A 20,811-nucleotide genomic window follows, 5' to 3' on the forward strand; every position below is an offset into this window, starting at 1 on the left:
ATCAACAGTGATAAACAAAATTATAAGTACAAAGTCTAGCATCTTTCCTTTCCTTTTCGTTTCTCTATCATCTCACCTCAGCTCTGGGCATTCCTGTGTGCCTGAGAATCCAAGCAAGGAGAAAGTCTTCATTACCGATTCATCATCAAACCGCTCTGGATCAAACCTAAAACGAAGATTTGGGCCTGATCACAACAGAGCTCCACTGGCAGACTTCATATTTACACTATACGAACAGGGGTATGTGATAAAGTTTTAAAGCTGCTGAAGGTAGACACTGCTGTCACATTATATTTAAATTTGACCGTTTATGTTCCCAAACTATTGAACATATATTACATCTTTTTTTGCTCACTTTATTACTTCTATTTTATTTATTTATTTATTTATTTATTTTGGGGCTACACTGGGCCTTCGTTGCTGCGAGCAGGCCTTCTCTAGTTGCAGTGAGCGAGGGCTACTCTTCACTGAGGTGCGCAAGCTTCTCATCGTGGTGGCTTCTCTTGTTGCGAAGCACGGGCTCTAGGCGCATGGGCTTCAGTAGTGGCAGCACGTAGGCTCAGTAGTTGTGGCTCGCGGGCTCTAGAGCGCAGGCTCAGTAGTTGTGGTGCACAGGCTTAGTTGCTCTGAGGCATGTGGGATCTTCAGGACCAGGGATCGAACCCATTTCCCCTGCACTGGCAGGCAGATTCTTAACCACTGCACCACCAGGGAAGTCCCTACTTCTAAACAATAGATGCAAAATACATTTCTCTAGAATCATCGAGGAATGAAACTGTCACATGCAACTACATCATTTATGAGATTTAAGGATAAATCATACAAAATCACATAATGAATATTTACATTTAAGAGTGTTCAAAATATGTCACATGAGACCATCGGACCAATATGCGAGGCATTTTACATTGCCTCTTAAGTCAAATTTTAGTTCTTAAGATTGGAGACATCAGACTAAAAATTCTATTCATCAATTACATGAGACCCAGACATATTAATAAGTGTGGGAAATGAAGAGGCTAAGAAGGATCTTTTATTGTACAGAAGTTTACTCTGTAAAAAGTCAATGGGAGCAATTACACTCTAATAAAGATGTTTAAAAAAAAAAGTCAATGAGGAAATGGATATATTAAATGAAAACAACCCACCCACCAAGGAGCATAAAAATTCCCCTCAAAAACAAGTGTTTTTAAAAGATCTAAACTCTGAGAAAAAAGAAAAAGAATCCTGCTTTCATTGCCCTTTTTAAAAAGTGTAAATTACCTTTCACTTTTGGAATATACTATATTTACATTACAGTCCATATAAAAAAACCTGTATCAAATTTAATCAGCATTTCCTTTTGTAAACTATCTTGAAAATTGAGACCCTAAATGTTTACTTGAAGATACCTATGTTTCCAGATTAAAAGGGAATCAAACTTGATTTTTCAACTACTTTTTTTAATCTTTATTTTATATGGAGTACAGTTGATTTACAATGCTGTGTTCAATTCAAGTGTACAGCAAAGTGATTCAGTTATACCTACACATATATCTATTTTTTTTAGAATCCTTTCCCATATAGGTTATTACAGAATATTGATTAGTTCCCCGTGCTATACAGTAGGTTCTTGTTAATTATCTATTTTACATATAGTAGTCTGTATATGTTAATCCCAACCTCCTAGTTTATCCCTCCGCCCTGCACCTTTCCCCTTTAGTAACCCTAAGTTTGTTTTCTAAGTCTGTGAGTCTGTTTCTGTGTTGTAAAAAAGTTCATTTGTATCACTCTTTTAGATTCCACATATAAGTGACATCATATGATATTTATCTTTCTCTGTCTGACTTACTTTATTTAGTATGATAATCTCTAGGTCCTTTCATGCTGCTGCAAATGGCATTATTTCAGGCTTTTTTATGGCTGAGTAATATTCCATTGTATATATGTACCACATCTTCTTTATCCATTCCTCTGTTGAGGGATACTTACCTTGCTTCCATGTCTTGGCCATTGTAAACAGTGCTACAATGAACAATGGGGTGTATGTATCTTTTCGAATTATGGTTTCCTCCGGATATACGCCCAGGAGTGGGATTGCTGGATCATATGGCAACCTTATTTTTAGGTTTTAAGGAATCCCCATACTGTTCTTCATAGTGGCTGTACTAATTTACATTCCCATCAACAGTGTGGGAAGGTTCCTTTCTCTCCACACCTTCTCCAGCATTTATTGTTTGGAGACTTTTTGATGATGGCCATTCTGACCGGTGTGAGGTAATACCTCATTGTAGTTTTGATTTGCATTTCTCTTAATAATTAGCTATGTTGAGCATATTTTCAAGTGCTTTTTAGTCATCTTCACTAACAATGGAAGATCAGAAAGAGAAATTAAGTAAACAACTCCATTTCCCATTGCATCAAAAAGAATTAAATACCTTGGAATAAACCTACCTAAGGAGGCAAAAGACCTGTACTCCAAAGACTATAAGATGCTGATGAAAGAAATTGAAGATGACACAAACAGATGGATATACCACATTCTTGGACTGAAAGAATCAATATTGTCAGAATGATTATACTACACAAGTAATCTACAGATTCAATGCAATCCCTATCAAATTACCAATGGCATTTTTTGCAGATACAGAACAAAAAAATTTTTAATTTGTATGGAAACACAAAAGACCCCAAATAGCCAAAGTGATCTTGAGAAAGAAAAATGGAGCTGGCGGAATCAGGCTCCCTGACCTCCGACTATAAAGCTACAGTAAGCAAAACAGTATGGTACTGGCACAAAGACAGACCTGGAGAGCAATGGAACAGGATAGAAAGCCCGGAAATAAACCTGAGCACCTATGGTCAACTAATCTATGACAAAGGAGGCAAGAATATACAATGGAGAAGAGACAGTCTCTTCAACAAGTGGTGCTGGGAAAACGGGACAACTACATTTAAAAGAATGAAATTAAAACCTTCTCTACCACCATACACAAAAATAAATTCAAAATGGATTAAAGACCTAAATGTAAGACCAGATACCTACCATAAAACTCTTAGAGGAAAACATAGGCAGAACACTCCTTGACATAAATCACAGCAATATCTTTTTGGCTCCACCTCCTAGAGTAATGAAAATAAAAAGAAAAACTAACAAATGGGACTTAATTAAACTTAAAAGCTTTTGCAGAAAAAAGGAAACCATAAACAAAACGAAAAGACAACCCACAGAATGGAAGAAAATATTTGCCAATGATGTGACCAACAAGGGATTAATCTCCAAAATATACGAACAGCGCATGCAGCTCAATATCAAAAAAAGAAACAACCCAATCAAAAAATGGGCAGAAGATTTAAATAGACATTTCTCCAAAGAAGACATACAGACATCCAACTATTTTATGAAATACCTCACAATTTTAAGGATTAAAAATAAAATTAAAATGAAAAATAGATAATTTGGCCTCAAATGCTGAAGGATTTTTTAACCTAAAGTTTTTCAGCTTTATTGATTTATAACTGCAAAACTGTAATATATTTAAAGTGTAAAATATGATGATTTGATAAGCATACACATTACAAAAGGATTCCCACCCTCAAGTTAATTAGCACAACCATCACATTACATGTTGTTACTATTTTGTGTCTGTGTGATAATAATACTTAATTTCTACTCTTACCAAATTTCAAATATACAATATGGTATTATCAACCATAATCACCATGTCATATGTTAGTTAGATCCTCAGACCTTTTTCACCTTATAACTGAAAGTCTGTACCCATTTGTCAACTGCTCCCTACTCCTCAACCCCCACCACTCCAGCTCCTGGCAACAACTATTCTACTCTCTATGTTGGAAGTTTTTTGGGTTTTTAGTTTTTTCAGATTCCATATGTAAGTGATATCATGCACTATTTGTCTGTCTCTGTCTGGCTCATTTCACTTAACATAATGCCCTCCAGGTTCATCCATGTTGTGCAAATAACAGGATTTCCCTCTTTTGTGAGGCTGAATAATATTCTATTGTATGTATATATACACTACATCTTCTTTATCCATCCACCCATTGACAGACACACTTAGGTTGCTTCCATACTTGTGAATAATGCTACAATAAACATGGGAGTTCAGATATCTCTTTAAGAAATCCTTTTGTCTCCTTTGGATATATACTCAGAAGTAGCATTGCTGGATCACATGGTAGTTCTATTTTTAATTTGTTGAGAAATTCCATACTATTTTTCACAGTGGCTGTACCCATTTACATTCACACCAACAGTGTACAAGGGTTCTTTTTTTATCCATATCCTTTCCAACACTTGTTATTTCTTGTCTATTTGATAACAGACATCCTAACAGGTATAAGGTGATCTCTCATTGCAATTTTGATATGTATTTATCTGATTAGTGGTATTGAGCACCTTTTCATGTACCTGTTGGACGTTTCTATGTCTTCTTCGAAGGAAAAAAAAAAGTCTATTCAGGTTCTTTGCCCATTTTTTTTTCTTTTGTCCACCACGCGTGTCTTGTGGGATCTTAGTTCCCTGACCAGGGACTGAACCCGCACCCTCAGCAGTGTAAGTGCAGAGTCCTAACCACTGGACCACCAGGGGATTCCCCTTTTGCCCATTTTTTTAATTGGGTTGTTTCTTTTTTGCTATTGAGTTGTAGGAGTTCCTTATATATTTTGGGTATTAACTCCATATCAGATATTTGCTTTGCAAATATTTTCTCCCATTCCATAGGTTGCCATTTCATTTAGTTGGTGGTTTCCTCTGCTGTGCAGAAGCTCTTTAGTTTAGTCCCATTTGATTAGTTTGACTTTTGTTGCCTTTGCTTTTGGTGTCAAATCCAAATAAATCACTACCAAGACCTGTGTTATGGACCTTAGCACTATGTTTTCTTCTAGGAGTTTTAGGGTTTCAGGTCTTACATTCAAGTCTTATTCCATTTTGAATTGATTTCTGTGCATGCTGTAAGATAGGGATCCAGTTTCATTCTTTTGCATATGGATATCCAGTTTTCTGAGCACCAGTTATTGAAGAGACTAAACCTTTCTCCACTGCATATTCTTGCCTCCTCTGTTGGAAATTAGTTGACAGCATATGCACGGGTTTATTTCTGGGCTCTCCATCTATGTACCTATATTCTTCTGATCTACATCTCTGTTTTTAGGGCACTACCATGTTGTTTTGGTTACTAAAGCTTTGTAACACAGTTTGAAATCAGGAAGTGTGATGCCTCCAGCTTTGTTCTTTTTTCTCAAGATTGCTTTAGCTATTCTGGGTCTTTAGTGGTTCTGTGAATTTAAGGATTGTTTATTCTATAAAAATTGACATTGGGATTTGGACAGGGATTGTACTGAATCTGTAAATTGCTTTGTCTAGTAGGGACATTTTAACAATATTAATTCTTTCAATCCATGAACACAGATTATCTTTCCATTTACTTGGGTCTTCTTCTATTACTTTCGTCAATATTTTAGTTTTCAGAGTACAGATCTTTCATCTATTTGACTGAATTTAATCCTAAGTATTTTACTATTTTTGATGCTATTGAAAATGGGACTGTTGTCTTAACTTCTCTTTCTGATAATGTGTTGTCAGTGTATAGAAAAGCAACTGACTTTTTTTTTTTTTTTTTTTTTTTCCGTACGCGGGCCTCTCACTGTTGTGGCCTCTCCCGTTGCGGAGCACAGGCTCCGGACGCGCAGGCTCAGCGGCCATGGCTCACGGGCCCAGCCGCTCCGCGGCATATGGGATCCTCCCAGACCGGGGCACGAACCCGCATCCCCTGCATCGGCAGGCGGACTCTCAACCACTGCGCCACCAGGGAGGCCCGCAACTGACTTTTTTATATTGGTTTTGAATCATGAAAATTTACTGAATTCATTTATTAATTCTAACAGTTTTTGGTGGAATCTTTAAGGTTATCTATGTATAATATCATGTCATCTCCAAGTAAAGGCAATTTTACTTCTACCTTTCTGATTTTTATTTCCTTTTCTTTCCTAATTGCTCTGGCTAGGACTTCTAATATCATGTTGAATGAAAGTGGTGAGAGTGGGTATCCTTGTCTTGTTCCTGATCTTAGAGGAAGACCTTTCATCATTTCACCCTTGAGTATGCCGTTAGCTATAGGCATGTCATATATGGCCTTTATTATGTTGAAGCACATTCCTTCTACACCTAATTTATTGAGTTTTTATCATGAAAAGATATTTAATTTTGGCAAAAGCTTTTTCTGTATCTACGGAGATGATCATACAGTTTTTATCCTTCATTTCGTTAATGTCATATATCACATTGATTGATCTGCATATGTTGAACCATCCATCCTAGATTTACCCCAGGAGTAAAACCCACTTAATCATGGTGTATAATAATTCTTTTAATGTACTACTGATTTTGGTTTGCAAATATTTTGTTAAGATGTTTTCCATATATGTTTATTATGGATATTGGCCCATAGTTTCTTGTAGTGTCCTTTTCTGACTTCCATCAAGGGTAATACGGGCCTCATAAAATGAATTTGGAAATGTTCCAAATGTTTCTATTTTTGGGAGGAGTTTAAAAAGGACTGGCATTAATTCTTCTGGAAGTGTTTGGTAGAATTTACCAAGGAAGTTATCTGGTCTTGGACTTTTCTCTGTTGAGAGGTTTTTGATTACTGACTCAATCTCCTTACTAATAACTGGTCTGTTGAGATTTTCTACTTTTTCATGATTCAGTCTTCTTGGTAGGTTTTATGTATCTAGGAATATACCCATTTCTTCTAGGTTATCTAATTTGTTGGCATATGATTACTCATAGTAATTTCTTACGATCCTTAGTATTTATGTTCTCAGTTGTAATGTCTCCTCTATCATTTATAATTTTATTTGAGCCTTCCCTTGTTTTTTCTTCTTAAGTCTAGCTAAATATTTGTAAATTTTTTTTACGTTTTCAAAAAAACAGCTCTTAGTTTCACTGATCTTTTCTATTGTCTCTCTAGTTTCTATTTCATTTGTTTCCACTCTGATTTTTATTTTCTTTTACTAATTTTGGACTTTTTTTTTTCTAATTCCTTGAGGTGTAAAGTTAGGCTGTTTATTAGATATTTTTCTTTTTTCTTAATGTAGGTGTTTATTGCTATAATCTCCCCTCTTAGAACTGCTTTTGCTATATACCATAGGTCTTGTTATACCATGTTTTCTTTTTCATTTGTCTCAAGATATTTTCTGATTCCCATTGGTTATTTCTTCTTTGACCCATTGGTTATTCAGAAGCATATTCAGTAGATTGTTTAATCTCCATTTTTTTAATTCCAACAAAAAACTCAATTACTCCCACCCAGGATTTTTAAACATTTAATCAAAACAGAATCTGGCATTTTAAAAGTTAGGTTTACAAGCTTGACACATTCTTAATATTAGCAACTTATCTATTTGTACGTTGTCTAAGAAAATGAGGTCTATGAAGACATCAACAAGATATTTAAGAGTTCATTATAAGCTACTGTACTTTGCAAGTAAGTATGCAGTTTAACTATAATAAACCACTATAAGCAAATTTAACTACAAAAAAATATTAGTTAAATGAAATTCTATGGAAATACACATTATACTTACAGCTGTTTTTCAGTGAGATTCTTACTGCTTTCTTCCCCTTTGTGGTCAGAAAGATCTTTGATATGATTTCAAATTTCTTAAATTTAAGATTTGTTTTGTGGCCTAACATATGATATATCCTGTAGAATATTCCATGTGCACATGAGAAGAATGAGTATGCTGCTGCTGTTGGATAGGATGTCCTAGATATGTCTGTTAGTTCCATCTGGTCTACATGTAGTTTAAGTCTGTGGTTTCCTTATTGATTTTCTGTCTAGGTGATATATCCACTGTTGAAAATGGGTACTGAAGTCCTTTTCTATTATTTTATTGCTATTTCTCCATTCAGATCTATTAATATGTGCTTTATTTAGGTGCTCCAAGTTGGTTGCATAAATATGTACAAGTGTTATATCTTCTTGATGAACTGACCCCTTTATCATTATATAATGATCTTCTTTGTTTCTTGTTACAGTTTATGGCTTAACATCTATTTTGTCTGAATTAAGTACAGCTAGCACTGCTTTATTTTGGTTTCCATATGCACAGAATAACTTTTTCCATCCCTTCACTTTCAGTCTGTGTGTCTTTATAGCTGAAAAGACTCTCTTATAGGCAGCATATAGTTGCGTCTTGTTATTTTATCCATTTGGTCACCCTATGTATTTTGACTGGAAAATTTAGTCCATTTATGTTTAAAGAAACTGTTCATAGGTATGGATGTTCTAATGCCATTTGGTGAACTGTTTTCCAGCAGTTTTGTAGTTCCTTTGTTCCTTTCTTCCTTTGTGATTTCATGATTTTCTACAGTGGGATGCTTTGAGTCCTTTCTCTTTATATACACTGTATATTTACTATAGGTTTTGCTTTGTGGTTACAAGGATGATTACATAAAATATATTATGGTTATAACTGTCTATTTTAATCTGATAACAACTTAATTTCAAATGCATTGAAAAGCTCCACATTTCCTCCCAATATTTCATGTTTCTAATGTCACATTTTACATCTTTTTATACTGTGTATCATTAATAAATTATTGCAGTTTTAAACACTTTTGTATTTTAACCTTTATACTACAGTTATAAGTGATTTACCCACCACCATTACAATATTTGAGTATTCATATTAACTATATATTTACTTTTACCAATGAATTTTATACTTTTATATGTTTTCATGTTACTAATTAGCATCCTTTCATTTGAGCTTGAATAACTCCCTTTAACATTTCAGCTTTTGAAATCTAGAAACAATAAATGCTGGAGAGGGTGTGGAGAAAAGGGAACACTCTTGCACTGCTGGTGGGAATGTGAATTGGTACAGCCACTATGGAGAACAGTATGGAGGTTCCTTAAAAAACTACAAACAGAACTACCATATGAACCAGCAATCCCACTACTAGGCATATACCCTGAGAAAACCATAATTCAAAAAGAGACATGTACCAAAATGTTCATTGCAGCTCTATTCACAACAGCCCGGAGCTGGAAACAACCTAAGTGTCCATCATCGGATGAATGGATAAAGAAGATGTGGCACATATATACAATGGAATATTACTCAGCCATAAAAAGAAACGAAACTGAGCTATTTGTAATGAGGTGGATAGACCTAGAGTCTGTCATACAGAGTGAAGTAAGTCAGAAAGAGAAAGACAAATACCGTATGCTAACACATATATACGGAATTTTAAAAAAAAAATGTCATGAAGAACCTAGGGGTAAAACGGGAATAAAGACACAGACCTACTTGAGAATGGACTTGAGGATATGGGGAGGGGGAAGGGTAAGCTGTGACAAAGCGAAAGAGAGGCATGGACATATATACACTACCAAACGTAAGGTAGATAGATAGTGGGAAGCAGCCGCAGAGCACAGGGAGATCAGCTCGGTGCTTTGTGACCACCTGGAGGGGTGGGATGGGGAGGGTGAGAGGGAGGGAGATGCATGAGGGAAGGGATGTGGGAACAGATGTATATGTATGACTGATTCACTTTGTTATAAAGCAGAAACTAATAAAAAAAAATTTCAGCTTTTGTTTGTCTAGGAGACTCTTTACCTCTCCTTCAATTCTGAAGGACAATTTTGCCAGGTAGTGTATTCTTTTTTTTTTTTTTTTTTTTTTTTTGCGGTACGCGAGCCTCTCACTGCTGTGGCCTCTCCCGTTGCGGAGCACAGGCTCCGGACGCGCAGGCCCAGCGGCCATGGCTCACAGGCCCAGCCGCTCCACAGCACGTGGGATCCTCCCGGACCGGGGCACGAACCTATGTCTGCTGCATCAGCAGGCGGACTCTCAACCACTGCGCCACCAGGGAAGCCCCAGGTAGTGTATTCTTGATTGGCAATTTTTTTCTTTCAGCACTCTGAATGTATCAGCCCACTCCCTTCTGGCCTGCAAGGCTTCTGTTGAAAAATCTGCTGAGTATCTTATGTGGGTTCCCTTGTATATAACATGTTGCTTTTCTCTTGCTTCTTTTAAAATTCCCTCTTTGTCTTTAACTTCTGACAATTTAATTATGATGTGTGTCAGTGTGTCTCTCTTTAGATTCTTCTTTTTCGGTACTCTTCAGCCTTCCTGGATCTGGATGTCTGTTTCTTTAACCAGGTAGGGAAGTTTTCAGCCATTATTTCTTTGAATATACTTTCTTTGTCCCTTTCTCTCTCTCTTCTCCTTCTTGGACAACTATAATGTGTATATTGGACTACCTGATGATATCCCATAAGTCCCTTAAGCTATCTTCACTCTTCGTTTTTCTTTTTGCTCCTCTGATGAATTCCACTGCCCTGCCTTTAAATCTGCTGATCCTGTCTTCCGCTTCATCTAATCTGCTGTTAAACCCCTGTAATGAATTTTTCAACTCAGTTACTGTATTCTTAAGCTCTGCGATTTCTGTTTGGTACATTTTTATATTTTCTATCTCTTCACTGAAATTATCATTTTGTTCATGCATTGCTCTCCTGACCTTCGTGAGCAATCTTTATGACCATTATATTGAATTCTTTTATTAGTTACATCATTTATCTCCATTTCATTAAGATCAGTTTCTGGAAATTTATCTTGCTCTTTGTTTGGAACATAGTCCCCTGTTTCTACATTTTCCATGACTCTTTGTGTTGGTTTCTTTATATCAGATAAAACATTCTTTTACTTTATAATGCACTGTGAAAACTTTGAGAAAATGTCATTACTGGGGCACGTTGGAACTGAGCAGTTGTACAGGATGGAACATCTGTCGGCAGATCTCAGGAAACTGGAAGCAAAGATTTTTCTTAGGTTTAAGGTTCGTAGTCCTGGTATTGTTCCTCAGAAGGCATTTCATAAGCTTCACTGTCAGGATCCAAGGGCATATCTTCCAGAATTCCTTCCTGAGGGGCTCCTTCTTCACTCGGGCTAATATGAAGGTGTCAGCAGGGCTGCACTTCTTTCTGGAGGTTCTAGAGTAGAAATCATTTCCTTGTGTGTTCCAGCTTCCTATGTTTGCTCACATTCCTTGGCATATGGCTTTTCACGGAAAGCCAGCAATGGCTGTTCCAGTCTTTCTCCAGTGTCATCACTTTACAGCAGACTATTTTATCTAGTAAAATAGACTTCTGTCACAGTCTTGTGTAGGAGATGAAGCTCATTAATTAGCCTAGCCTGACTTCCTGGTTGCCTCTTAAACGTCTGTGATTGTCCAATCTGCTGTCTTTGTTCACAGTTGCTCCCAGTAGTTGAGGGTATGTCATGACCTGTCAGTGTCCAAAAGGAGAGGGTCACAGTCAGCACCTATACACAGGCTGATAAGAAGATGGACTGCCAGGCAACAGGTAAGGATGTATGTATGTAGTCAAACTGCTTCCAAGGAGCAACTGGGAGATGGACGTTTTTATCTGCTCCCTCTGTGCTGAGCCTGGATGTATAGCCACAGTGGGTGTTCCTGCCCCCATTTAAAAACTGTTTGTTTCTTTACTATAATCTTGTGGAACTTGTAAATGCAAGTCCCATAAGCTATCACAGCTGGGTGATGGAGGCCTGTCCCTTGGGTGGCAGATATAAAAGCTGGACTGCTAGATGTGTGGACAAGCTCCTTCCTGGGAGATACCTGCAAGCTGGATTTACTGTTGGAGTAAAGTTGGGGGGAGAAGGTGAGGAAAGTACCCATCAGCTCTTCTGGGGTCCGGAAGATCACAGTCAACACCTAGATGGTGGTAATTAGAAGCCAGACCCTCAGCCAACAGCTTGTGAGGTATGTAGTCAAACTCCTTCCAGAGAAAGACTGGGAGATGGGCATTTTTGCCTGCTCTCTCTGCACTGAAAGGTGGGGGCTAACCACAAATACCTCCATGCCCATTAACATATGCTTCTTTGTTTGCTATAGTCCCGTAGGACTTATGAATGCAAGATGTACTAGCTATCAGAGCTATGAGATTTAGGGCATATCCCTCCCTCGCATGGCAGCCATAAAAGTTGGGACACTAGATGTCTGTGCAAGGAAGATGCTGGTGACTTGGTTTTATTGTTGGAGTGAACCAGAAGTAGAAGGTTGGGGGTGTGTCCACTGACTCCCCCAGGCTCCGGGGAGGATCACAGCCAGTATACCCAGACGCATGCCAATTAGAAGCTAGACCTTCAGGCAGCAGCTTGTAAAGTATGTAGTCAACCTCCTTCAGAGAAAGACTGGGAGACAGGCATTTTTTCCTGTTCCCTCTATGCTGAGCCCTATGGGGACAGCCATGATGACTCACGCTATGCTCCCATTAAGAACTGCTTCTTTGTGGGGCCTCCCTGGTGGCGCAGTGGTTGAGAGTCCGCCTGCCGATGCAGGGGATACGGGTTCGTGCCCTGGTCTGGGAGGATCCCATATGCCACGGAGCGGCTGGGCCCGTGAGCCATGGCCGCTGGGCCTGCGCATCCGGAGCCTGTGCTCCGCAACGGGAGAGGCCACAACAGTGAGAGGCCCACATACCGCAAAAAGAAAAAAAAAAAAAAGAACTGCTTCTTTGTTTGCTACAGTCCTGTGGGACTCATGAATGCAAGCCCAGATGGCTTTCGGAGGTAGATGTTTTAGGAGCCCACTCCTCAGGTGGGAGTCTTTAAAGCCAGGGCACTAAATGTGTGGTCCAAAGCCTTCAATCCTCAGGGAGAAGCTGGGACTTGGGGGTTCCCTCCTGACCCTATGGCACTGGGCTGGGGGTGGGATTTATGGCAAGAATGTGTCTCAGTCTTTCCTACCTGTTTCAATGTGGGTATTTTCTCATTTGCCCAATGTGTAGGAGTCACTCAGCTACCTCCTGGATTTTTCTCAGAGGGTATTGCTCCATGTGTAGCTGTACATTCAATGCATCTGTGTGAGGAAGGAAATTCAGAAGCCTGCTATGTCACTATCTTGGTCCCAGTCCATACTGAGGTTTTGAATGTTCGTCTTCATTCTTTTTTTTTTTTTTAATTTTATTTATTTATTTTTGGCTGCATTGGGTCTTCATTGCTGCATGCGGGCTTTCTCTACTTGCAGCGAGTGGCAGCTACTCTCCGTTGCAGTGTGTGGGCTTCCCATTGCAGTGGCTTCTCTTGTTGCGGAGCATGGGCTGTAGGCATGCAGGCTTCAGTAGTTGCAGCACGTGGCTTCAGTAGTTGTGGCTCATGAGCTCTAGAGCACAGGTTCAGTAGTTGTGGCACACAGGCTTAGTTGCTCCATGGCATGTGGGATCTTCCTGGACCAGGGATCGAACCCATGTCCCCTGCATTGGCAGGCGGATTCTTAACCACTGTGCAACCAGGGAAGTCATGTCTTCATTCTTTTCAGTTGAGAATTCTATTTCAGTCTGGTTTTTTAAAGTTGATAATATTTCATTATTTGGTATAGAGTAATATTTATATTATGATCCATTTAATTCATAGAATTTGACCCAGGGTTTCTTCCTCTGAGATACTGCCAATACAATAACAGTAATAATGTATTTCCATGCATTTATTTCTGTAAATAAATCATATCTAGACATTTTTCTATAGGGAGAATAAGGTAATGTCAGCTACTCACTCAAAAAATATTTATAAAAACCACAATGCAATATCACCACATACCTATTAGAACAATTAAAATAAAAAATAGTAACAATAGTTAATGCTATTGAAGCTGCAGAGAAGCTGAATCTCTCAAAACACTGCTGCTAAGAATCTGAGAAAAATAGCCTGGCAGTTTCTTGCAAAATTAAATATGCACTAACCACATAACCCAGCAATCGTACTCTTGGACATTTATCCTAAAAAATGAAACCCTATGTTCACACAAAACTTGTACACAGATGTTTATAACAGCTTTATTCCTAAAAGCAAAATACTGCAAACAAACCAAAGGTCCTTCAGTGGGTTAAAGTTGAACAAACCCTGCACATCCATATGATAGAATACTACTCAGCCATGAAAAGATATGCAACATCCTTTGTTGACCTCAAGAGCATTAAATATAGTGAAAAAAGTCAACCTCTTCATCTTCCTCTGTGTGACACATATTTAAACTGTAATTAATCAATTATCTCTACAGGGTCTATCTCAGTCTACGAACATTTTTGCTACTGTGAATTAGTCTCTTAAGGATCCTCTCAAGGTGCTGACACAAATGAATCTCTGGACTTTTCACAAAGAATGGGTGATGAGCTGCACAACCTAAGAAAGCTTTTCCTTGGTATACAACATTATTAATAACATTTCTTAAGTTTGACTGCATTTGATTCGTAAAAATGATTTCCACACTTTAGCATATATTTCTTTCAGTATTTTCAATCTGTAATCTAGATTCTCTGAGTGCTTTGAGGATAGGAATAGTGTCAAAAGTTCCAGCAAAGTTCTTATGATTTTCACATTACACCTAAAGTTTATCAAAAACTTGGCATTTTTCCACGTGAAATTTTTTTAAGGTTTTAAAATTTGAAATTTTAATTTTTTTCTTTTTTTCTTTTTTTTTTTTTTTTTTGCGGTATGTGGGCCTCTCACTGTTGTGGCCTCTCCCGTTGCGGAGCACAGGCTCCGGACTCACAGCCCAGCGGCCATGGCTCATGGGCCCAGCCGCTCCGCAGCACGTGGGATCTTCCCAGACCGGGGCACGAACCCGTTTCCCCTGCATCGGCAGGCGGACTCTCAACCACTGCGCCACCAGGGAAGCCCTGAAATTTTAATTTTTTATAATTATAAGCATACTTTTTTTAAACCAATGTATATCTTTAATTTTGCTACAAAAGCCCCTTGGAATATAAAATTTACTTAATTTTTACAGAAGATTTTGAAGGACTGCTATTTCATTTATCAATAGATTCCCCTTTAATGTCATTGTAATATTAAAAACTAAAATGATAGGAACACTTAAAATGTCCCATCCTTATATTCCAGAAGTGGGTTTTTCTACTACTTCAACCATGTCATCAACTCTGTCCCCTGCGTTTCACACAGCTCTTAGTCCCAATCAACTCAACATATAACCTTCTTCCAGGGCAGTAAATCTTAACCCATTTCTTTAAGGTGGATTTACCAGACGCCTACCTAGGAGGCAAACAATATCAGCTTTATTCTTCACCTTTTCCCTCCCTTGCTGTTCTCACACATAACAATATACACACAACACCTATTTTCTGCATTCGACTAAAGAGCTTAATAATTGAGACCAAAAAAAGGAAAACAAAGAAACTGCACAACCAATACCCACTTACCAGGGCTTCCCTGGTGGTGCAGTGGTTGAGAATCCGCCTGCCATTGCAAGGGACATGGGTTCGATACCTGGTACGAGAAGATCTCACACACTGCGGAGCAACTAAGCCTGTGTGCCACAACTACTGAGCCTGCGCTCTAGAGCCCGCAAGCCACAACTACTGAGCTCGCGTGTCACAACTACTGAAGCCCACACGCCTAGAGCCCATGCTCTGCAACAAGAGAAACCACTGTAATGAGAAGCCCGTGCACCAGAACAAAGAGTAGACCCACTTGCCAAAACTAGAGAAAGCCTGCGTGCAGCAACAAAGACCCAACACAGCCAAAAATAAAATTAAGTAATTAATTTAAAAATACTCACTTATCAGTAAAGAACTCCAAAATACCATTGAAATTAAAAAATAATTGTAGAGATTAATTAATTAAATAGATCTTAGGATAGAAGTGGTAATAGGAGAGACAAAGGGTAGCAGACAGTAGATTTATGAAAGAAAAAGCAGTGAGCAGAAGATACACAGGGAAGGCAGTGGCTTTCTTTTGTTATATGCCTGTTACATATTGAATTTTCTCCTCAAAACTTAAAAAGAAACACAAAACAGGCAAACACACAAAAATCAATAATTGCACAGACAATGACAGAAATTTCATACTTGTATGGTGATGGCCAAGTACTGGGATCCTGAAGCACCACTCCAAGGGCATAGAGGACAAGGGTCTGCAAAAAAAAATTACTCTAGTTATTCAAGGTCTAACAGAGGCAAAATGATGCCCAGAATGCCAACTTATCTAAATGCTCTTTTAATATAGATAGTGAATACAAAATACAAAATAAAATAATAGAAGAAAACACAGGCCATTATTTTGGTGATCTCATAGTGGGAAGGATGAGCATATCACAAAATATCGAAGCCATAAAGGAATAACAGACTTCACTACGTGAAAATTTAAAACCCGTATCCAGTAAAAATAAAACAAAAAACACACCATAAAACAAGTAGAAGATAAATAACAGACAGGAAAAAAAATTTGCCATATAAGTGACAGAATTAATATGTATAATATACAAAAAGACAATATAAACTCACTAGAAAGAAGTTAAAGGAAATACAAACTGTTAATATATATATGAAAAGCTGTTCAATCTCTCCAATGATCAGGGGAAAGCAAATTAACAGACAATTTTTCATATAAGATTCATAAATCCAGATGTGGTAAGAATATGGAGAGGAAAAGCATTCTCATACACTGTTGCTCAAAGTATAAATTGCCTTTTAGAGGGCAATTTAAATTTTACACACATGTGCTGTTTGGCCCCAAAACCCCTTTTCTAAGGCTCTCCCAATACCAGTACAAGTATACAATTTGTAATAATGAAAAAAATTAACGTCAATCTAAATTTCCATCAATGGGGACTGCTTAAATAAATTATGGTACATTCATACAATGCAATACTATGCATCCATTAAAAATAATGAGTTGGATCCATAGTAAGTGCCAGTTGTATCAATTGCCATGGTACACTCAATAAAAGAAGAAAATTAAAGAATATATAAAGAGTACTCTTTCACACATGAATTTGGTTTTTAAAATACATATGTATACATGTATATACACACACAGAGTAATATACATATACAGAAAAAGACCTACAAAATAAACACTAAACTATTCACAGTAGTACCTGTGGAGAAAGGAGCCTTTCTTTTATACTGTTTGAACTTTAAAACAAGCACATATTATTTTGTCATTTAAAACACTTGTCTTTGATTTAACAATAGGCAACATTTATTGGACACTTTAAACAATAAAATTTAAAAACACACACTAACAGAGTTGAAAAGAATAACTGAATGGGTTAAGTATACCAAATGTTTCCTACCTCCCTAGGAATGATAAATTTGTCAATCTTTCCTTCAATATCTTGAAGCCGGGCAGAAACTGGGGTCAGTCTGGCAGTCCGAACAGTTTCACAAAGTACTTGCCGACAATACCTGTTTAAAAAAAATTTTTTTTTGAAGATCTTTATTTTGGGAGAGGCAGTTTGAAATGTATATAGATTTTAAAGTGTCATTCAACAATTTTCATAACCTTCCTAATTTGAAATAGTCATATCATAATTCTTATTTGCTTAAAATACATTATATATTTAGAGGTATATAAAGTCCGGGTGAGTAAGGATTTAAACAAATAAAAACAACTTTAAAAGTACCAGAAGAAAACTCGAAACAATATTTTTTAAATTTTTGAGTAGAAACGTCTTTTTTTTTTTTTTTTTTTTTTTTTTGCGGTACGCAGGCCTCTCACTGTTGTGGCCTCTCCCGTTGCGGAGCACAGGCTCCGGATGCACAGGCTCAGCGGCCATGGCTCACGGGCCTAGCCTCTCTGCGGCACGTGGTATCCTCCCAGACAGGGGCACGAATCCTTGTCGGCTGCATCGGCAGGCGGACTCTCAACCACTGCGCCACCAGGGAAGCCCCCAACGTCTTTTATTTTTAATAAAGGATTTAATAAAAATTTTAATAGAAGACTTTTCTACTTAAAAATTATAAAAATACTGAAACAATGAAGGATACCATAAAGAAAAACACAAATATTGAATGATATGACTATGCAAGGTTTTTTTTCATACTTGCAATCATAAGTAAAATTAAAAGCTAAGTAGGAAAAATATTTACAGTAAATATATCCCTAATGCATCAAAGCTCTTTAAAAATTCATAATTAAAATGATCAAACACCCCCAATAGAAATTATGGACAGAAAATATAAAAAAGCAATCCACACAAAAAAAAAGAAAAAATGCAAATGACCTGGAAACTAAGAAATGATACTCAACCTCATTAACAATGGAAAGATTGCCAATCAAAGCAAATTTTTTTACCTGCCACATTAGCAAAGATGAACAAGAGTACTGTCACAGACAAACACTAACAAAAAATAAGGAAAAGGACATCCATATTCAGTTGGTGGAAGTATAAATTGGTACAACCTTTCTGAAGGATAACTTGGCAATATATATGAAAATATGAAGTGTGCCTCCCAATGAGAATAAAAGCTAAAATGTATTGAAATCTTGCTATGAGCCAGTTCTGTTAAATACTTTCTATGCAGTATCTCATTTAATCCTTATAAGAAACTCATGGATGCTATTATCTTTTAATTTTACAGATTTTAAAAATGAGGCAATTGTTTAAAAGTGCACAGCAGGTAAGTGGTATTGGTAGGATTCAAACCCAAGTCTGTTACTCCATAGCCCCTAATCGAAACACTACACTATTGCATATACTCTTAAATAATAATCTCATACAATGCAATACTATGCATCCATTAAAAATAACGAGTTGGATCCATAGTAAATGCCAGTTGAACCTTATTAATAGAAACAATCAGAAATATCAGCAAAGATGTAAGCATAGGAATGCTGATTTTTGTAATTTCTAAAAGCAACAAAAACAAGAGGAAACATCCTTTCCTCTTTGAACAAATATTTTTTGGGTACCTACTACATTAGAAGCACTGCATTAGATACTGAGCTACAACAGTGAACAAGACAGATACCCTCAAAGAATTTCGAAGTCTACTTGGCAGGGGAAGGGACGGAGGAAGGGACATCAAGAATGAACAATTAAAAAGGCACAGGATATTAAAAATGTAAATACAAAAAAAAGCACAGTATAAAATAAATGTGGTTTATCATATGTGAATTATACTTCAATAAAGTTTATTAAAAAGATGGATGGCAAAGAAGTCAATGTCAGATCTCCTCAGCTTAGTTTAACATGGCTGTTCTGCACAACCAGTTGAGTGTATTCCTAGAAACACGGCTTCTTATTTAGGGTGCTATAGTCAGGAAGGCTTTGAAATTACTAGTGGAGCTGCTCCATTCCAGAAATTTCTCTGATTGTTCTTTTTACTGACATCTGTTCTGGGTTCAGTGAATGCAATAGCTCGCAAATTATCTGATGGTATTAATTGGAATTTTATAATAGTTCTCTCCAGCCTCTCTTTAACCTCTATTTCCTCTGTGGCCATAAAGATAAGTAAAAGAAGTAAAAAAAAAAAAAAAAAAAAAAAGGGCACAGTAACTGTTATGATAAAGGAAGTTCAGGGTGTTAGGGGACACATGGCAAGAGCACCTAACTAGAGAAAGGACTTTGCAGAGAAATAGACACTTAGGCTGAGACCTGCAGAAAAAACTGGAGTTAGCTAGAGGAGAGAGGAAGAGAGAATCTCGACAAAAGCCAGAAGATAAAAAAGAGTACTTTACATTTGAAGAAACAAAAGAATTTCAGTACAGCTGAATCCAAGGGTATGAAGAGACACAAGTAATGAGATAAGGTGGGAGAAGAATGCAAGGCCTAGTTCCTGAAATGCCTTATAAGCTAAGCTGGTGAGTTTAAATTTTATGTTAAGGGCAACCAGAAGTCACTGAAGGATGTTAAGTCGGGGAGTCTGATCAGATATGACTCCCCAGATATAGAAAGATGACTAGCACAGTGATTCTCAACTTTGGCTACACATTAGAATCACCTGAGAAGCTTCTGAAATTTTCTGATGCCCAGAGATTGTTGGTTTGGGATTGGTCACAGGTTATGTGTATTTTTAAAGTAGCTGAAGTGATGACAGTGTACAGTCACAGGCTCCAATAGCAATCTGGAGAATGCATAGGAGGGAAGCAGATCCAAGGCTGCTGAAATATCCCAGACAAGCTGATGGTGCTCTAGGCAGTGGGGGCAATGGAAAGAACTAAAACTAAACTTCCAACTAAATGTTGTTTGGAAAGTAAATCAACAGAACTTAGTCACTGACTGGATGTGGAGTTACTACGTATAGGAACACTGTCCACAGCACATTTAGAGAAAACATGGAATTTACGGAAGAGTTACATGTTTTGTATTTTTAAATGGTTTTAATTGTTTTGTGTTAAATACATATGTATATATGCATAGAAAAAATCTGGAAAAACAATACAGATAGTTAACAATTATTATCTCTTTTACAAAGGACACTCACCTTCCACTTCATACACTTCTGTATTATAAAAACTTCAAAAAACAAGTATGTGGGAGGGAAGGAGATGTAAGAGGGAAGAGATATGGGGATATATGTATAGCTGATTCACTTTGTTATAAAGCAGAAACTAACACACCATTGTAAAGCAATTATACTCCAATAAAGATGTTAAAAAATAAAAAAAAAATTAAAAAAAACAAGTATGTATTACTTTTTTAATTGTAATAAATAAAGCTTCCTACATTTTAAAGAATTGGTAACAAAAGTCTCCCTGTGAAACCCATAGCTTTGAGTTCTTTCCAATGGCTGTATCCCTATCTTCTTTTCTATAGTTGAAAGATTATCCAAGGTAAGGTTGCTTGCTGCCCAGTCTCAGACTTCCAACCCCCTAAGAAGTCACAGCTGTTATTTTTTAAAATCTTTTAAATTAAGGTATCACTTACATATAAAAAAAAGTATCTAGGGGCTTCCCTGGTGGTGCAGTGGTTGAGAGTCCGCCTGCTTATGCAGGGGTGACGGGTTCACGCCCCGGTCCGGGAAGATCCCACAT

The 20,811-nt window shown here is 37.3% G+C and overlaps 1 protein-coding gene across 2 annotated transcripts in view; it reads right to left on the reverse strand.

Moving 5' to 3' along the window:
- The window catches only part of CYP20A1 (cytochrome P450 family 20 subfamily A member 1), a 74,077-nt gene that overhangs the window by 10,499 nt on the left and 42,767 nt on the right, over nucleotides 1–20,811 (reverse strand). For both annotated transcript variants that reach the window (XM_082630713.1, XM_082630714.1), the window contains 3 exons: nucleotides 17,129–17,240; nucleotides 15,900–15,964; nucleotides 77–166 (listed from right to left, as the gene is read on the reverse strand). In XM_082630713.1, coding sequence (XP_082486839.1) covers nucleotides 77–166; nucleotides 15,900–15,964; nucleotides 17,129–17,240 — 267 coding nt within the window. The remainder of the gene's footprint in view (nucleotides 1–76; nucleotides 167–15,899; nucleotides 15,965–17,128; nucleotides 17,241–20,811) is intronic.

This window comes from Mesoplodon mirus, assembly GCF_964341445.2.
Source record: "Mesoplodon mirus genome assembly, chromosome: 8".
In the NCBI taxonomy this organism is placed as follows: domain Eukaryota; kingdom Metazoa; phylum Chordata; class Mammalia; order Artiodactyla; family Ziphiidae; genus Mesoplodon; species Mesoplodon mirus.